General features: G+C 44.0%; 1 protein-coding gene across 3 annotated transcripts in view; it reads left to right on the forward strand.

The window, feature by feature from the left end:
• The window catches only part of LOC138982540 (uncharacterized), a 51,065-nt gene that overhangs the window by 26,894 nt on the left and 5,873 nt on the right, over positions 1 to 18,298 (forward strand). For 2 of the 3 annotated variants that reach the window (XM_070355854.1, XM_070355862.1), the window contains 12 exons: positions 2,665 to 2,802; positions 3,116 to 3,217; positions 3,654 to 3,704; positions 4,176 to 4,346; positions 4,688 to 4,819; positions 5,527 to 5,700; positions 6,532 to 6,630; positions 8,896 to 9,030; positions 14,106 to 14,269; positions 14,719 to 14,812; positions 15,983 to 16,118; positions 17,757 to 17,848. In XM_070355854.1, the coding sequence (XP_070211955.1) occupies positions 2,665 to 2,802; positions 3,116 to 3,217; positions 3,654 to 3,704; positions 4,176 to 4,346; positions 4,688 to 4,819; positions 5,527 to 5,700; positions 6,532 to 6,630; positions 8,896 to 9,030; positions 14,106 to 14,269; positions 14,719 to 14,812; positions 15,983 to 16,118; positions 17,757 to 17,848 (1,488 nt within the window). Of the gene's footprint in view, positions 1 to 2,664; positions 2,803 to 3,115; positions 3,218 to 3,653; positions 3,705 to 4,175; positions 4,347 to 4,687; positions 4,820 to 5,526; positions 5,701 to 6,531; positions 6,631 to 8,895; positions 9,031 to 14,105; positions 14,270 to 14,718; positions 14,813 to 15,982; positions 16,160 to 17,756; positions 17,849 to 18,298 lie in introns of all 3 variants that reach the window. The other variant, XR_011460891.1, reaches the window with a different exon arrangement.

The following is an 18,298-nucleotide window of genomic DNA, read 5'->3' on the forward strand; positions in this document are numbered from 1 at the left end:
GAAGAAGAAGAAGCCAGTTTCACTGCCTCCTTCTTCCTCCTCTTAGGCGCCTGTTGCGTTCCCAAGCAAGACGAAGGGTGCTCAGACAGGTAAGGGGAAGCAGCACCACCAGGGGGGGTGGTCGCAAGCCTGCGCCTGCCCGCCAGCAGAATTTTCAGTGAGTCCCGGCCCTACGTTGACGCCCCCTCAAGTTGCCCCTCTTTCGTCCGGCGGTTCCCTTTTTTCGGGCCCGCGGCATGTGGGGCAGACTGGTCTCCAACCAGTTTTTCTTGAGGGTGGTGTGGTCGGGGTTTTCTCTACCGCTGTCGTCACAACCTCCATTGTCCGCTCTACCTTGGACGTTCCCCCCTCCTCGAGAGCCTGCCAGATGGCAGGCTCTTCAGGACGAGGTGAACTCGTTGGTCGAGAAGAAGGCGGTCTACCCCCTTTCTCAGCCTTCTCTGGGGTTCTGCTCCCGCCTGTTCACCGTCCCCAAAAAGGACGGCCGGTTCAGGCCGGTGTTGGACCTCTCCACCTTGAACTTGTACCTTCACAGGTGCAAGTTCAAGATGGAAACCCCTTCGTCGGTCCGGTTGGCCATCCGGCCAAACGATTGGGCCATGTCTGGGACCTCCAGGATGCTTACTTCCACATCCTGGTGGCCCCGGGGTACCGACATCTGCTCCGGTTCGTTTGGGAGGGCACGGTGTTCGAGTTTCGGGCCCTCCCATTCGGCCTGTCCTTGGCCCCTCTGATTTTCAACGGGGACAACAACACCACATGCTTAGCTTACCTTCGCCACCAGGGGGGCACCAATTCTCGGTCCCTCTCCCTGTTGGCGGAGGAGATTCTGCTCTGGTGCCAGACCAATCAGGTCCGGATGTCAGTCCAGTTCGTTCCGGGGAAACTGAACGCCCTGGCCGACATTCTCAGTCGGGGCGATCAGGTTCTCTCCACAGAATGGACCATCGCTCACAACGTTCTACAGCGTCTGTGGGCAAGGTGGGACCGTCCTCTGATCGATCTGTTCGTAACTCGATTCAGCGCTCGGCTTCCCAGGTACGTCAGCCCCTTTCGAGACATGAATGCGTTCCACTTGGACGCATTCACTCTCTTGTGGAGGCTCCTCGATGCTTACGCCTATCCCCCGACATCTCTGATTCCGAGGGTGCTGGCAAAATATCTGCAGGAACGACCAAGACTGATTTTGGTCGCGCCTTACTGGCCAACAGCTCCGTGGTTTCCAGATCTTCGCGGTCTCACCCACGTAGACCCTCTACCTCTGGATCTGGACGGGGGAGGTCTGCTCCAGCCTCGATCATGCCTCCCTCATCCACGTCCAGAGAGTCTGTGCTTGACCGCATGGCTCTTGTGCGCTCCAAACTGCTTGCACTAGGATTGCACAAGAGTTCAGTAGAGTTTTCCTTGAACGCTAAGAGGCGATCAACTAATCAGCTCTACGACTTACGCTGGAGAGCTTGGGCCACCTTCGCCTTGTCCAAGGGGATAAAGCCGCTTTATCCCTCAACACAGGACTTGGCCAACTTCCTGGTGGAAGTGTATCAAAAGAAGAGTCTTTCTTCTAAGACTCTTCTTGGATACAGATCTGCCATCGCTTCCACGATTGCGGCCGCTACTGGTCGCAGAACTGAACACTTGATCAGGTCCTCCCTCATCGCTAATGTCCTTTCGGGTATTAGCAATGCAGCGGTGTCTAAACCTCTGGTTTCATTTCCCAAGGGGGATGTCTTTCTGGTCCTCAAACTCCTGCGTAGCAATGAGTTTGAACCCCTGGCAGGCATCAGTATCAAGTTGCTGATTTTTAAGACTAATTGTTCCTCATCGCTTTAGCCACTTGCCGTAGACTCAGTGGTATTCAAGCTTTGAGTGGCCTGGACTTTGACATTGAGTTCACCACACAGCAGTGGTTGCTAGCATGGTCACGTCAGTCTAAGGTATGTTTCTTGGGTATATTTTCTTTTACGGTAGTACTGTTCGAAAATTGCCTGGGTATCTTAATCCTTGGATTTAAGTGATTTTGATTAAGGAGTTTAATACTCTACATATCACCCTCACACCACTCTGGTATTCTGTGCAAGAATAGTACTGTCGAGGTAAGTGTTATATTGACTGTAAGGCTTCTTTTTAAGCCTACTGTCTATATGATACTTACCGAGACAGTACTATTAGAGTTTCCCTCCCGCCTCCCCTCTTGATATGTTATGGGCTTTTTGAGGGTCTGCAGCTCATAAAGAAAGAGGACGCGCCACCTACATCCTGTAAGGGGGAAGCACTCGGACAGTGCTTGGGATCCACGGTGGCGCATGGTTATGGGAGATAATTGTACCCACTCAGCGTTTTGTCCAATTTTTTCGGCCTATAATAGATAATGTGCAAGAATAGTACTGTCTCGGTAAGTATCATATAGACAGTAGGCTTAAAAAGAAGCCTTACATACTGTGGCAGTGAAGAGGTTAAAAAAAAAATCTTTTATCTTATTCATATTTGTGATTAAAGTAAGCCAATTGGCATGGCTTTGGGGGTAGGTATGTTCCTACATTAAATGGCATTTGTCAGGCTATACTGTAGAAGGAGAAGGTCCCAGAAAAATGAGGTGCTTTTCAGTGCAGCAGATTTATGTCTGTAAAATAATGGAGATGTCAAGTTCAGATTTATATTTTTCAGGCTGTGCTGGAGAAAGAGAAGGAGGAAAAGGCAGCCTTGGCAGCAAGTCAGGGCTCTGTGGTAGCAGAAGTCAAGACTCAGCTAGACCTTGCAAACAAGGCCCTAGAGGCACAGAGAGCAACCAACAGGGATCTAGAGGTAGTGTGTTTGTGTGTGTGTGTGTGCATGTGTGTATGTGTGTGTGTGGCTGGCTGACTGGCTGGCTGGCAGCCAGCTGCTTTTCTTTGCATTCTGGGAGCATCTTCTTTCAGTGTTTTCTACGCTTATCCTGGCATTTTACCAAATATTTTGGTACCCTAAAATGTATTTCACCAATATGTTCAAGATCTGAAGGGCTTTTCCTGGCTGCTATGTAGTCAAAGTTAACACACAGAAAAACTACGACAAAGACCAGCAGATTTATTAGTTCCAAGCAACTCAGTTTACAAGAGTGTTGCTGTGCATGTTCCAGGGGCGGGTGAAGGGAGCCAGGGCAGAGAAGGAGAAGGCAGTGAAGGAACTCAACAACCAGCTGGACAAGAAAGAACAACAGAAAGCACTGCTGGAGACCAAGGTCAGTAGCAGTGGTTGTACATGCAGCTGTGTGCAGTGGAGGAGTGTATGTTAGTGAATGAAAGTGCATGTGCAGATCCCGTCTGAACTCTAACTGGGAAAATTTGCCAGGTGTTGACATTTGCGAGTTCGAGCTGTACAGCGAACACCCTTTTAAACACTGTTTGATGTGACGAGGGTCCGAGTCTCTGACCTGCAGGTTGAACATGTTTCAAATGTGTGTGTGTGTGTGTGTGTGTGTGTGTGTGTGTGTGTGTGTGTGTGTGTGTGTGTTTCTGCATTTGTGAGTGTGAATGCACATGTCAATGTGCAGGCGTGTCCTGTTGAAGTCTGGTGCATGTATTGATCATCATTCTCAATAGCCGAGCCTGCACATCACCTGTCTCTTTCTTTTATCATATGAGTTTTCTATATGAGATTTCTTTTCTGAATTTCAGTTGAAGCAGCTTCAAGCAGCCGGAGGGGCAGCAGTAGCCTCAACAGTCGCGGTATGTATTGTGCTTGTACCAAAGCTTTCTTCACTCTATATCAAGCATACATTCCTTTTAGAATTTGTTGAAAACAAAGATGCAGTCAAGTGTGGCAGATTTGTATTAGTGAATTAGAGTTATTAGTAGAGTTATGAGTGTTTAAGATACGTATATTTAAGGAATATGTAATGCGTAAAGTGTTGAATGTGAGTAAACATGCTCACAAGCTGAAGATTTTGAGGCACAGGGATTGTTATTATTTTGACTATGGTTATCTATAACATTTCTATAACAGCATAAGGCTTCAATTCCCCTCTTGGCACGAGAGACTAAAATTAGCAGGTTGACCCGGTAATGATAAACTAACTTTGTTGTTGCTTTTGTTGTTGTTTTTGTCTTCTTTGTCTTTGATGCAGTAACTGCAACAGCTTGAAAAGAGTGCAAGCCCACAATATTCACATGCTGCTCCACATCGTGTTTTCTCTTCAGGTGAAATCTGCCGGCACCAGAGCAGGCCCAGGAGCAAAGGGTGGTGCCAGTAATGAAGAGGTGGCAGCGCTGAAGCGTGAAATTCGTGAGCTGAAGGCTTGCATTAAACAACTGGAGACAGAGGCGCGTCGTGGCGGAGTTGGTGTGGCTGGTGATGGAGGTGCTTCTGAGGTGAGAGAAGGAATGTTTGTGGTTATGGTAGTTTTGCTTGCACTGAATGAACTAATGATAACATTTGATGCTGTGTTGGTGAACATTATAGACCCGCATGTGAAAACAAAACAAAAAGAAGATGAAAAGGAATGGATAAAATGAAAAGACCGGACATTTACATATACAAGCAGAAAATAGAAGCAAAAGAATTAACAGAATATATTCACACTTCCACATAAGCATGTACACGCACACGCACACACACACACACACACACACACACACACACACACTTGTACCGTGTCCCTTGATTATGTCTTTCATTTCCTTACCCTTGAACTCCTGCTCTGTTTCTGTAGAGAAACCAGCAGAAACGTCATGAGAAGATTCTCAAGGAATTAGAGAAGAGGTGCGAGATTGAGCAGAACAAAACAGCCAAGCTGACTGAGGCACAGAAGGCGAAGGATGAGGAACGGAAAACTCTACAGAAGGTAATGTTGCATTTGTCTGAAGAAAAGATGGAATCAGATGGCCTATCAGTTTGCTAGCCCATTTTCATGTTCAGAAACAGGAACTGAAAACTCTACAGAAGGTAATGTTGCATTTGTCTGAAGAAAAGATGGAATCAGATGGCCTTTCAGTTTGCTAGCTCATTTTTATGTTCAGAAACAAGCCTCAGAATGCACTGGAATTCAGAAATGGTGATAAATGATAGAGAGGAGTTCTCTTTTCACGGGTGTACCATACTAACCAGTGTTAATGCTGTCAAAAGTTGGAGTGCATTTTTCAGCAAAAATGCTCAATTCATGATGTCACGCATATCAGACTTATTGTATTTTTTTCTCCCCTTTTTCGGTGTTCCCATCGTTGTAAATTCCCACAAGTAATTTTTGACATTTTTACTTAGGTGATAGATGTACATTGGCTCAAAAATCACAAAACACACGTGCCAACTGTGACACCGTTCCGATGCGCAGATTACGTAAATTCACATGCAATCCAAAGTACAATGGCCTCCGTGAACTGTATTCAAAGCAAGAATCCATTGCGTTTAATATTATGCCTGTGACACAAAATTCAAAAGTGTGTACAATTTTTTGCCGTTGAGCATATAAGTTAAACTTGCTGTGCTCCTTTGTTGCATTCAAGATTTCTCAAGACGCATAGGAATTCATACTTGGTGCTGTGTGTATAACAGGACTGTCGAGAGAAGGAGGCGGAGCTAGTCAAGCTGAGGGCGGAGCTATCCACACTGGGCGTGGCAGCCAAGGAGGGGGTGGAGGCAGCAGGCAAGGTGAAAGGCCTCGAGGTAGAGAACAAGAAACTGACCGAGGAAAACATGGTTCTGCTAGAGAACTTCAACAGTGAGAGGGTGAGTGCTTTGGTGTTTTCTTTTTCTTTTTGGGCGTATTTTGCCTCTTGATTTTTTTGCAGTTTTATACTGACACATACATGCAGAGTGTATTCAACTTCTTTTTTTCTGCAAGACTCTTTCTTGCTAGTTGTGTATTGGTTTCCTATTTCCCATAGTCTGTCCTGCTGTTTCTCATTTTACATTATTTCCCTGAAACTATTTAGGATGATTAAGTTGCTCACATTTTGGTAATTTACTGACTGCATGACGTTCCTATGAGGCTGGTAGATGTGGGTGTAATTGGAATAACAGTTTCCTTTTCGGTTAAAAAGGAGCTACAGCAGACTTCCACTAACTCGCGGTCTTTGGGGTCCAAAGATTTTTGATCGCGATATATCCGATTCGCGATGCAGTTTGGGGTCCAATTAAAGGGAAGAAACCGCGTTCTCTTCTGAGTCAGAGAAAAACGCGGTTATTTCCCTTGTTGGTCACAAAAAGCCTGTGAGCGTCACGTTGGCGTGTGTGCGTTTGCCGTGTGAGTGCATGTGTGTGTGTGTGTGTATGTGTGTGTGCGCATGCGCACGCACGCACGCCTGGCATGTTGGTTGTGCTACAATGTTCATGTGTATGTGTTACTGCGTTTCTCACAAGTTTTTTTTTTTTTTAAAAGGTCGGTCCTTTTTTTTTCGGGGTCCAAGAGGTCTCTGCGATATAGCCGAATTCGCGATTTAGTGGACCGCGAGTTAGTGTAAAGTATATATAAGTTTCTCCTATTTTTGTAGGTCTTACAATGGAGGTTCCACTGTATTATTTTCATGTGTGATGTACTGTGTGTTCTGTTCGATACAGGTACTGCGTAAGAAGTACTACAACATGGTAGAGGACATGAAGGGAAAGATCAGAGTGTACTGCCGCGCTCGACCTCTCAGCACCTCAGAGAAAGACAGGGTGAGAACAGTGACATGTGGAGGGGGGTGGGGGGGTGTTTGCAGAGCATTATGGAATATAAACCATAATTGCAAAGTGGTGATGTGTGTGTAAGTATGCAGTCAAGTTTGAAAGAGCGAGGGGAGAGGCAGAGAGAGAGCATGTACACTGAACACAAAAAAGTAAGGATATACCTTCAAAAAGCTTCTTTTTTGAGGGTACAGCAGGTGATCAAGGATCTGTGACGTCGTACCCAAATGTGGCCCAAATCCAATCAACCCGTTAACTTTTTGTGTTCAGTGTGTGTGTGTGTGTGCGTGTGTGTGTGTGTGTGCGTGTGTGTGTGTGTGTGTGTGTGTGCGTGTGTGTGCGTGTGTGTTTGTGTGTGTTTGTGTGTGTGTGTGTGTGTGTGAATGTGTATTGTGATGTTCTTTGAACTTCTGCCTGTAAATTACTTTCAAAATCAATGTAGATGTGTATAAGCATTACTCTTGCATCCTCCATTTGTTTACGTCCTATGAAGATTAAGGTAGCTTATTCCATTTATTTCTCCTACATTCTGAGCTTCCAGAGGACCATTTTAACAAAGAGTTCACTCCCTGTTGTCTTTTGTTCTGAGGGCTTATTTTCCTTTACACTTGAACCCCCTTTTAAGACCCCAGATTTAAGTTTTCCTTTTGTTGCACAACCAAAATGATGACAAAAACGATGTTTGGTAGCTTGTTGTCAGACCAGCACTTTGTTGTTGGTCCTCGGGGAGCATATCGCCTTTTGTCTTCTTCTTCTTTTCGATCGCCGATCACACTTGGAGTCCAGATCTTGAGATATAATTAGTGGTCTTCTGCAGCGCAGCCACTGGCCCGTACAGCTTGTTGTGCAGGGACTCCGGCAATGGCCAGATTTCCTCTCTCAGCACCTGGTGGTTCCTGCAGTCTCGTAGGATGTGGGCCGTGTCCTGCTCTGCTTCTCCACAAGAACACATGGGGGAGGGCACAACATGCAGCTTCCCATGGAGATGCTGGTTAAGTCTGTTGTGTCCCGTTCTCAGGCGGAAGATGACCACCTGCTGTGGTCTGGATAGCAGGTGGTAGCTGTCCTGTGGCTGGGGCGTCCTGTGCAGAGACTTAATGATGGTCTTCATCTCTGTCAGGCTCACAGGGTTGTTCTCTTGCTCATCTTCTGCACCCAGCTTTGCCATCCTGTCCGCCTCTTCGTTTCCTTGTACACCACAGTGGGAGGGGATCCATTGCAGTACTGTCCTCAGGCTCTTGATGTTGTGTAGAGTGTGTTCCAGCTGAGGCAGTTTGCTACTGGTCATTGCTTGTAGTACTGACAGAGCGTCAGTCAGGAAGACCACCTGGTTGTCATGGTTGACTCTGTCGTTGATGGTGTATGCTGCATGGATCAGTGCTTGTACCTCAGCTCTGTAGTTTGTACAGTGGAGGCCTGTTGGTATAGCCTCTTGTCTCATATTTATCAACTGCGGCCTTCGGCCTTGGTCGATAAAGATGAAACAAAAGACGATATGGTCCCCTTGGACCAACAAAAAAGCTGGTCTGTCAACAAGCCACCAAACATCTTATAATATTGTACTACGTTGCAAGCCCCTGGAGCAAATTTTTGATTAGTGCTTTTGTGAACAAGAAACAAGTGGCTCTATCCCATCTCCCCCCTTTCCCTGTCACGATATAACCTTCGTGGTTGAAAACGACGTTAAACACCAAATAAAGAAAGAAAGAAAGTTTTCCTCCTTTCAAGACCTTGCTTTTAAACGTTTCTTATTCATAAATCCTGTAAATTTACCTTCATTTTAAGACGCCCTCATTTTCAAGACCTGATTTACTCCAATCTATTTAGGTCCTTAAAGGCCGGCACGGTTGGCCTAGTGGTAAGGCATCCGCCCCGTGATCGGGAGGTCGTGGGTTCGAACCCCGGCCGGGTCATACCTAAGACTTTAAAATTGGCAATCTAGTGGCTGCTCCGGCTGGCGTCTGGCATTATGGGGTTAGTGCTAGGACTGGTTGGTCCGGTGTCAGAATAATGTGACTGGGTGAGACATGATGCCTGTGCTGCGACTTCTGTCTTGTGTGTGGCGCACGTTAAATGTCAAAGCAGCACCGCCCTGATATGGCCCTTCGTGGTCGGCTGGGCATTAAGCAAAGAAACAAACGAACAAACAAACAAATAGGTCCTTAAAGGGGGGTGCGAGGTCAGCGGTATATATATATGCATCATGCCAGACAATACATATGGAAATAAAAGTGAGCTTTCTCTCCATGTTGTCAGGGTAACTTCTCAGTGCTGAAGTCTCCAGATGAGTACACCCTGCAGGTTCAATCCCAGCGTGGTCTGAAGGAGTTCCAGTATGATCAGATCTTCATGGAGGAATCGACACAGGAGAAGGTGTTTGAGGACACTTATGTGAGTACAGTGTTTGACGCTAAAATCTAACCTGCCCTGGTGACAAACTCTTGACAACAACCACCTACCCTGGCGACAAACTCTTGACAACAACCACCCGCCCTGGCGACAAACTCTTGACAACAACCACCTGCCCTGGCGACAAACTCTTGACAACAACCACCGGCCCTGGTGACAAACTCTTGACAACAACCACCTGCCCTGGCGACAAACTCTTGACAACCACCTACCCAGGCGACAAACTCTTGACAACAACCACCCGCCCTGGCGACAAACTCTTGACAACAACCACCTGCCCTGGCGACAAACTCTTGACAACAACCACCCGCCCTGGCGACAAACTCTTGACAACAACCACCTGCCCTGGCGACAAACTCTTGACAACAACCACCTGCTCTGGCGACAAACTCTTGACAACAACCACCTACCCAGGCGACAAACTCTTGACAACAACCACCTACACAGGCGACAAACTCTTGACAACAACCACCTGCCCTGGCGACAAACTCTTGACAACAACCACCGGCCCTGGTGACAAACTCTTGACAACAACCACCTGCCCTGGCGACAAACTCTTGACAACAACCACCTGCCCTGGCGACAAACTCTTGACAACAACCACCTTCCCTGGCGACAAACTCTTGACAACAACCACCGGCCCTGGTGACAAACTCTTGACAACAACAACCTGCCCTGGCGACAAATTCTTGATAACGACCACCAGCCCATTATGACCACTCCAAAAAAAACTGGTTGAAGTTCTTTCCTCTATAATACACCTTTCCATAATGACCACCTGCCCATAAGGACCACTTTTGGATGGTCATTATGGACAGATTTGACGGAAGTACCACCAAGTCAAGCTAGGTTTGGACTTTCTTGCACAGTTCTACGCACAAGCCCAGCATTCCCTTAACTCTTACCAGTTCGTTCCCTTACCCATCGTAAGCAAGCTTCCGATGCCCCCCCCCCCCCCCCCCCCCCCCCTGTAGTTTTCCACTGACCAATTATCTAATTATCCCCCCAAAATTGTTATTTTACATTGGATGGGTCGGACAGTGGATAGACTCATATGTTAGACACACTTTATGACAGAAACAAGCTGGGTTTTTGTTATAAGTTAGTTATAGGAATGCATTATTAGGCCAAAAAAACAAAAAAAGTCTGTTAACGGTAACATAGGCCAATAAAATAGGGTGGGTAGGTCGGGCCTTTTTTTTTTTTTTTTCCTTTTTTTTCCCCCCCAAAAAACATATTTTTAAGTTATTTTGCCAAAAAACAAAGATGTTTTATTTTTATTTTTTTTCCTTTTTTTTTCTTTTCAAAAAACCATATTTTTAAGGGGAGGTGGGCCACTACCTTTTTTTTTATTTTGAATGTTTTATTGTGTCTGAATGTTATTTTATGAAAGAAATGAACAAATGATGACAAAGAATAGTCATTTTTTGTATTTTCGGTTGCTGGTTTTTGTTTTACGCGACAAAAACAGTCAAAATACAGACAAAAGTGGAGTACAGGAGATACACGGATTTTCATCAGATGTGATTGTCACACTTCTAATTATTGTTTTATTTTATCCTTCTGGGTATGCTCTAGGGGATTACGAAGCAGATCTTGTTTATTATATTTATATTTGGAGTTAGGAACACTTCTTTGTTACAACTGTCAAACTTTAGGGTAACGCTTGCGAAATTATTTTTTGAAATAATCTGGATATGACTATAATAAAATTTCAGCAAAATCCCTTCGTAATCCCCCAGAATGTTATATTCTGCACAAACTACAAAAGAAAATATTGCTCTAGCTAAATTACAGCCAGAGAAATCGCGTAACCCAAGACGTAACCGTAGGCAAAATGGCTGAACTGAGAAAAACGACATTGAAGATTGAACACCACAGAAACACTATTGAAACAGACACACAAGGACAAAACTGTGTTATGAATGAACAGCTTAGTTTATTTGAATCGCAAACTACTTAGCCTTTAGCACGCCAGCAGAGAATTTATGCGTCCATCCCTTCTTTCCCTCTGTCAACCAGCATGGGGATACTGCCCCAGCGCCAAACGTGTATCAATGACCCGATTCTCGTTTGTATTTGCATGCGAGAATAACAGTATTTTTAACGGTAACTTACTTGAGCCAGAACGAGACTTATTTCCTTCCGTTATCTCGTCGATTTGTTGGGTTCCTCGAAGTTTTCTGCTTTTGGTTTTACATCGACACAGTACTTTGGTGCTTCGACAAGCAAGATGGAGGATGATGAGTTTGAAACTTTCGTTTGAGTTGTTTTTTGACAACAAATCGTACGTGGAATCTGAACGATTTACTGAGGAAGCTCTTCGCAATGAACTGTGTATCGCGGTGAAGAAAATGACACAATTCGTCAAGACAGTGACGGAATTTACGAAAGTGCAGATTGATACAAACAGTTGCTGATCCAGTTTCGTTCGGGAAATGGCAGGCCCAGCAAACATTACCGATAATCTGACTGATGTTGGATACTTTCTCCTGTTTTTGTTTTTTTGCGTAGCAAATGCTCAACTTGCTTGTCGAGGAGATACTGCACAGAAACTGACTCTAATTCAGCGCAAAGCAAGCCAGTGCCGAGACGTAAAAAGTGTGCTGCATGGCGTGTTCGGAAATGGCGACCTGTGGATCTGCGTGGAGATCAAAGCTTTCCTCTGTATCGGAAACACCGACAGAATCCAAACTTTGGCCTAGTACCAGCGGAACTACTTGTTGTTGCTAACCGAACTAATAAAGACATTGTCCTCTTTCTTATTTCGAGCCATTGTTATCGTATCAAAGGTTGTTTCTCAAGGAAAAATTCGCTTTCGGTTGTCACCGATCGTTTGATGTGTAACCAGGATGTTGTAAAACCGAGTGAACTTCGGGTGTTCCCGTCATGGCCGAGAGTCTCTTCGGTAGTTTCCGTATGCAAAATTCGTAAGCTGAGCATGCGCACTCACAAAGTAAACTGGTTCCCGATTTCGGTTTATGAAACGAACCAATGGATGTCGAGTACCTTCCAAATAAGGACATTTCCGTTCGATTACGATTGCTGCCTTTGCAACGGACAAGTGGCTGAGTGAATGGAACATTCATCAAAACACTGATGTCATGTTATAGGTCAAGAGCTGCTGCGCAGTTTCGTATGTCGTGAATGCACTGTTTTGCTGATAGCTAGAGGACAAAGCCGTAACTAGCCTTTGAAATGAGACATTTTTTGGCGGGGGAATATCGACTACAGAAGACAATCAATGCCACACATGTTCACATTTTGTCTTTATTGACAGATAAATAGGACACTTTTGACAAAAACACCGACACACATGGATAATAGGTATGTTATGGAAACATAATCTGCTAAAATACCCAAAACAGTGTTTTGAACGATTTGGTCAATTTTGCACTGGCCCACCTGCCCTTAAGTTATTTTGCCAACATTTTTTAATTTTTTTAAAAAAAATTTTTTTTCCCCCAAATGCCAAAAAAAGTCTAGGGTCGCGGGAAAAAATAGGGTCGGTCGGGATACCGTAAACAGACTAATTTTTTTTTTGCCTTAGGCATGCGTATGTCATGAAACGTCCAACTTTGACATTTGGGTGGGGGTATTCAGGTGACAATAACTTTTTTGTTTATCAGCAAAACTCAATAAAACTTTGCTATGTTATGTAAAATGAATGCCAAAACAGACTAGTTAGCAGCATATCTAAAATAAACTGAACACAAAAAAAATGTCTTCTTTGTGTTTGTTACATGTTCCAAAAACTGGGCGTACAAATTTCAACAAAAATCATGTTGTCACCCCCATAACATTTTTTACCTTTAAAGATAGCACAATTCTCTTTGCAAATATGAAAAGCTTATTCATTTTCCTTTCATTTGATATATAACTGTCTATATTTCATTTAGAATATGACCCCAGATAGCCACTCTGCAAGTAGGCACCAACAGCACTGTAAAATATGCCCTAAAACCCCCGAACTGGTAAGAGTTAAAAGAAAGATAGCAAAGGCTTCATGATGTCGGGCTATTTGCGCAGTTATTAAAGCACTGAAAAAACTCATAAAAGAAAGATGTGCTTGGAGAGAGTACTGTTAGATCGGAGTTAAGTGACCCAATTTATAAAACTACAGAGGTACCTGTGATGAAAGGACACCTTTTGAGACCAGCCCAGAGTGTCCCTACATTGCAGATGGCCTAGCTGTCATGACAAACTTTTTTTAAACTTTTTTTAATGACAATTATAAGTTGTTGAAGCTATTATACAAAAGGACAATAGAAGTGTCCTGTCATGGGAGATATCCCTTCATCGAAAGGGGTCATACATTGCTAGTACCACTGTATTCTAAGTTAATTTCAATAGACTATATTTGGAAATAAAAAGGGGTGGGTCTTCTTCTTCTTCTTCTTCTGCGTTCGTGGGCTGAAACTCCCACGTACACTCGTGTTTTTGCACGAGTGGAATTGTACGTGTATGACCGTTTTTACCCCGCCATTAAGGCAGCCATACGCCGCTTTCGGAGGAAGCATGCTGGGTATTTTCGTGTTTCTATAACCCACCGAACTCTGACATGGATTACAGGATCTTTTCCGTGCGCACTTGGTCTTGTGCTTGCGTGTACACACGAAGGGGGATAAGCCACTAGCAGGTCTGCACATAAGTTGACCTGGGAGATCGGAAAAATCTCCACACTTAACCCACCAGGCGGCCGGGGCCGGGATTCGAACCCTCGACCTTCCGATTAAGAGGCCGACGTCTTACCACCCCGCCACAGCGCCCGTCAGGGGTGGGTCTAAAACACATGGACAAGGAGACAAGGAGCATGTGTAGAAAGATTACCTCACTAAAAGCAAGAGTATTCACTCTTTGACAACCCATACAAACCCGACAGAGTTATTTCCGGAATTTGTTGATTGATGCTTATTGAATCAACTCATGTGTCTTCTTTTAAACTTATCCACTGGTAAATATAACATTTTGTTTTGTCAATAATTAAACGTTCCAATAACCTACAATTCTTGTTTTTTTTAAATTCTTATCCACTGTTGTTTTCTGTGTCTGAATAGAATCTGATCCAGTCAGCTGTTGACGGTTACAATGTCTGTATCTTCGCCTACGGTCAGACTGGCTCTGGCAAAACATTCACCATGATCGGTGACAAAGAGCAGCGCTTCCCTGGTGTGGCACCTCGTGCTTTCAATCGCATCTTTGAGATGGTTGCTGAAAACAGGTAGGACGGCTTGATTTTGTTGTTGTGATGTTTAGTTGCCAGAAGGTGTGGTTGTGAAATTTGTCATGATTTTGTTTTGAGTGCAATTTTTGACCACCACAGCATTTTCAATCACTTGAAGATATTTAGTGAGGTTGATTTCTACAATTTGTTTTACTACAATGTGTGTGTGTGTGTGTGTGTGTGTGTGTGTGCACGTTTGTGTGTGTGTGTGTGCACGCGGGTGTGTGCGTGCATGCGCGCATGTGTGTATGTGTGTGTGTGCGCACGCATGGGTGCGTGTGCATGTATGTGTGCGTGCGCGTAAAATAGATTGTTTACTACAATGGTAAATTAACTTTTTCAATAATCGGGGAACGTGGAAGGAAAGGAAAGTTTGAAACAAGATTGAGTGTGTTACATGTGTATATAATAAATCTCTGATTTGATTTCTTCCTTTTGTGAAACAGGAGCAAGTTTGACATGCGTGTCACTGCTTACATGCTGGAGCTGTACAACGAGAAACTGATTGACCTGTTTGGCCGGCCTAACACCTATGATGAGGTGAGTAGTGGTGTCACCATGACCCAAGACTGACAGTTTTACCTGGAAAGTAATCTGTTCTACTGTGTTGAAGTTAAACACGGTTGTGGCCAAACAAGAATGCTGCTGGAGTGCTATGTAAATTATAAGTTGGTCTTCTAAACCTCTGAAAAAATGTGACACTTCCATCCAGCGTTGTTCCGGAGCAAATTATCCAAATTTCTTTGTGATTTTGTATTTAAAGGCGTTTTCTACCATTACCCAGCAAGGCACAGCTTGAAAAATGGTTACAAACAAATCTACAGTACTTTAAAAAAAAAAAGAAAGGGATAACAACAAGCTTGTCCAATGCGACTTGCGTTTTGACGTGTAAGCTTCAAAATCTCCCTACCTTCAACGTAGACGACAAGCAGACATCTTCATTCTTTTTCAAGGGAGGCTTTGTTTTTCATGAAGGCTTGCAAGATAAAAATATACTTCTGCAGGCTTCCTTTTCTTTTCATACTTAGCAGGGCGGGGCAAAATCTTAGTCAGTAGCGGCGCTGGCTTCAAAACCAGTTGTCGCTATCGGCGTGGGTGCGATCCCCACGTTCGGCGAGGGATTTATTTCTCATAGTCAACTTTGTGCAGACTCTCCTTGGTGTCCGAACACCCCCGTGTGCATGCATGGGCGTGATAAAGAACCCAAGTTCACAGCTGAAGTTTCAGGGCTTGGAAACATGAATACACGCATGCAGGAAAAAGAAATTAAATAATTGGGCAGCTCGCTTTCCCCAGGGAGAAAGCAGCCCGAATTTCTATGAGGGTAACCTCACAGGACTATATGTAATCTTATCCTTATCCTTATCATTAAATGTCAATACTTGTCTCAATATGTCTGGTCAGTCAAAATGGGTTCAGAACACGGTGCTGGAAAATCACACTGATTAGAACATGAAAAGGTCCAGGATGACGGACCTGAATTTCCCAACGATGGGAGAATAAAGTCAAACTTGCTTGTCTTTTTTGTCTCCCTGTTTGCCAGCAGGTTTTATTCTTTTTCTGACAAAATCACATTGTAGAACCCAGTCAACCCTGACACAGCCTCAACTGAGCAAAACATAGTCAATTCTGTCCATATTTACCACCCAATGGGCCAATCTAAAGTATTTGGCCATGCCTGCAAGAAAATGATTCGTGTGTGTTTTTCAGGACAAGCTGGACATCAAGAAGGACAAGAAGGGCATGGTGTTTGTACATGGGGCGGTGGTCAAGGAGGCTGCCAACGCCAAGGAACTCAACGCTCTCTTTGAGGAGGGCTCCAAGAATAGGCACACTGCTTCCACAAGTAAGCTTGATGCTCTACGTTTTATGCTGTGGTTTCTGAAGGTAATACATTTGTTTAGAGACATGCATACATAGGCTTGACCTAGTGTGCAAGTGAGGGAGGGGCTTCCAAAATGAGGCAAGGGTACAGAGGCTGGCCCTCCAGACGCTATTGAAATTTAGCATTTGAAAGGGGTATTTTGGGTCTTTCCGTGGCAAAAATGTACATCTGCCAGATAAGGGGAGGGGGGGGGGGGGAGGGGGGTGTGGATCTGGGGGCTGAACCCAGGAAACCCTGACTAGATCCAGCACTGATACCCTAAGAACCCAGGAAACCCCGACTAGATCCAGCACTGATACCCTAAGATTTATTATGTAGTTAAACTGAAGTAATACATTTGTTTAGAGATACTAAACCTTTCTTGATAGTTTTGAAATAGAGAGCTTGAAGTGCAGGCACACTGTTTCCACAAGTGAGCTTGATATCCTGGGATTTATATATCAGGTGTAATTTGTGATTTAATACTACATGGTTTGATGAAAATTCCCATGTTGTTTGCAGAATTCAGCAGTTGTGACTGACAAACATGTTAAATGGTAATTTCATGTTTTGTTTAATTTTAAGTGCCATTCTTGCTTAAAGCAACTTGTTTTTGTGTGTTATTATTTTTGTTTTTGATGGTGTCTTTTTTTTATATTTTTTTTAGGAATTATGATTTATTGAGTCACTTGAGAAAAAGTGACTCTATGTAATCGGTCAGTGTTAGTCTGTCCGGCTGGCCGTCCGGCCGGCTGGCCGGCCGTCCGTAGACACCACCTTAACGTTGGACTTTTCTCGGAAACTATCAAAGCGATCGGGCTCATATTTTGTTTAGTCGTGACCTCCAATGACCTCTACACTTTAACGATGGTTTCGTTGACCTTTGACCTTTTTCAAGGTCACAGGTCAGCGTCAAAGGAAAAATTAGACATTTTATATCTTTGACAAAGTTCATCGGATGTGATTGAAACTTTGTAGGATTATTCTTTACATCAAAGTATTTACATCTGTAGCCTTTTACGAACGTTATCAGAAAAACAAGGGAGATAACTAGCCTTTTCTGTTCGGCAACACACAACTTAACGTTGGGCTTTTCTCGGAAACTATAAAAGTGACCGGGCTCAAATTTTATGTGAACGTGACTCCCAGTGACCTCTACACTTTGACGTCTGCTTTGGTGACCTTTGACCTTTTTCAAGGTCACAGGTATGTCTTGAAGGAAAAAAATTGAAATATCATATCTCTGAAACTATTCATCGGATTTGATTCAAACTTTATAGGATTATTCTTTACATCAAATTATTTACATCTGTAGCTTTTTACAAACGTTATCGGAAACACAGGGGAGATAACTAGCCTTTCCTGTTCGTCAACACACAACTTAACGTTGGGCTTTTCTCGTAAACTATAAAAGTGACACAGCTCATTAATGCCAAGGTAAATATTTTGTTGCTCGATCCATGCAATCTCATTCTTCAGGTATGCATTGTGTTGTGAATAGCAATTTCTTCCTGTCCATCTGATGCCTCATATAATATTCAGAACTGCGAAAGTGACTCGATCGAGCGTTTGCTCTTCTTGTTTTATATACTTATTTGTAAGTGTTTGACTTTTAAACAGAGATGAATGCTGACAGCTCAAGGTCCCACCTTGTCATCAGCATTGTGCTGGAGTCCACAAACAAGGCCACCGGCAACGTTGTGAAGGGAAAGGTGAGTCAATGTCAATGAACAACACAATTACAATAGTACTGTGTTCAGTAAATGAAAGGTTGTTATATGAAGTCTTATATCGCTCGCGTATCTCCAGACTCGGACTCAAGGCGCAGGGATTTATTTTATTTATGCCGTGTGAGATGGAATTTTTTACACAATACATCACGCATTCACATCGACCAGCAGATCGCAGCCATTTTGGCGCATATCCTACTTTTCACAGCCTATTATTTCAAGTCACACGGGTATTTTGGTGGACATTTTTTTATCTATGCCTATACAATTTTGCCAGGAAAGACCCTTTTGTCAATCGTGGGATCTTTAACGTGTACACCCCAATGTAGTGTACACGTTGTAGAATAAGCTACACAATACTGAAAAAGTACAGTCAGCCTTCCAAGAAAATTGGTCCGAGTTCTCTGAGTCTGAGACTGCATAAACATACAC

The sequence above is a fragment of the Littorina saxatilis genome, linkage group LG1 (genome assembly GCF_037325665.1).
Source record: "Littorina saxatilis isolate snail1 linkage group LG1, US_GU_Lsax_2.0, whole genome shotgun sequence".
NCBI classification, from domain to species: Eukaryota; Metazoa; Mollusca; class Gastropoda; order Littorinimorpha; family Littorinidae; genus Littorina; species Littorina saxatilis.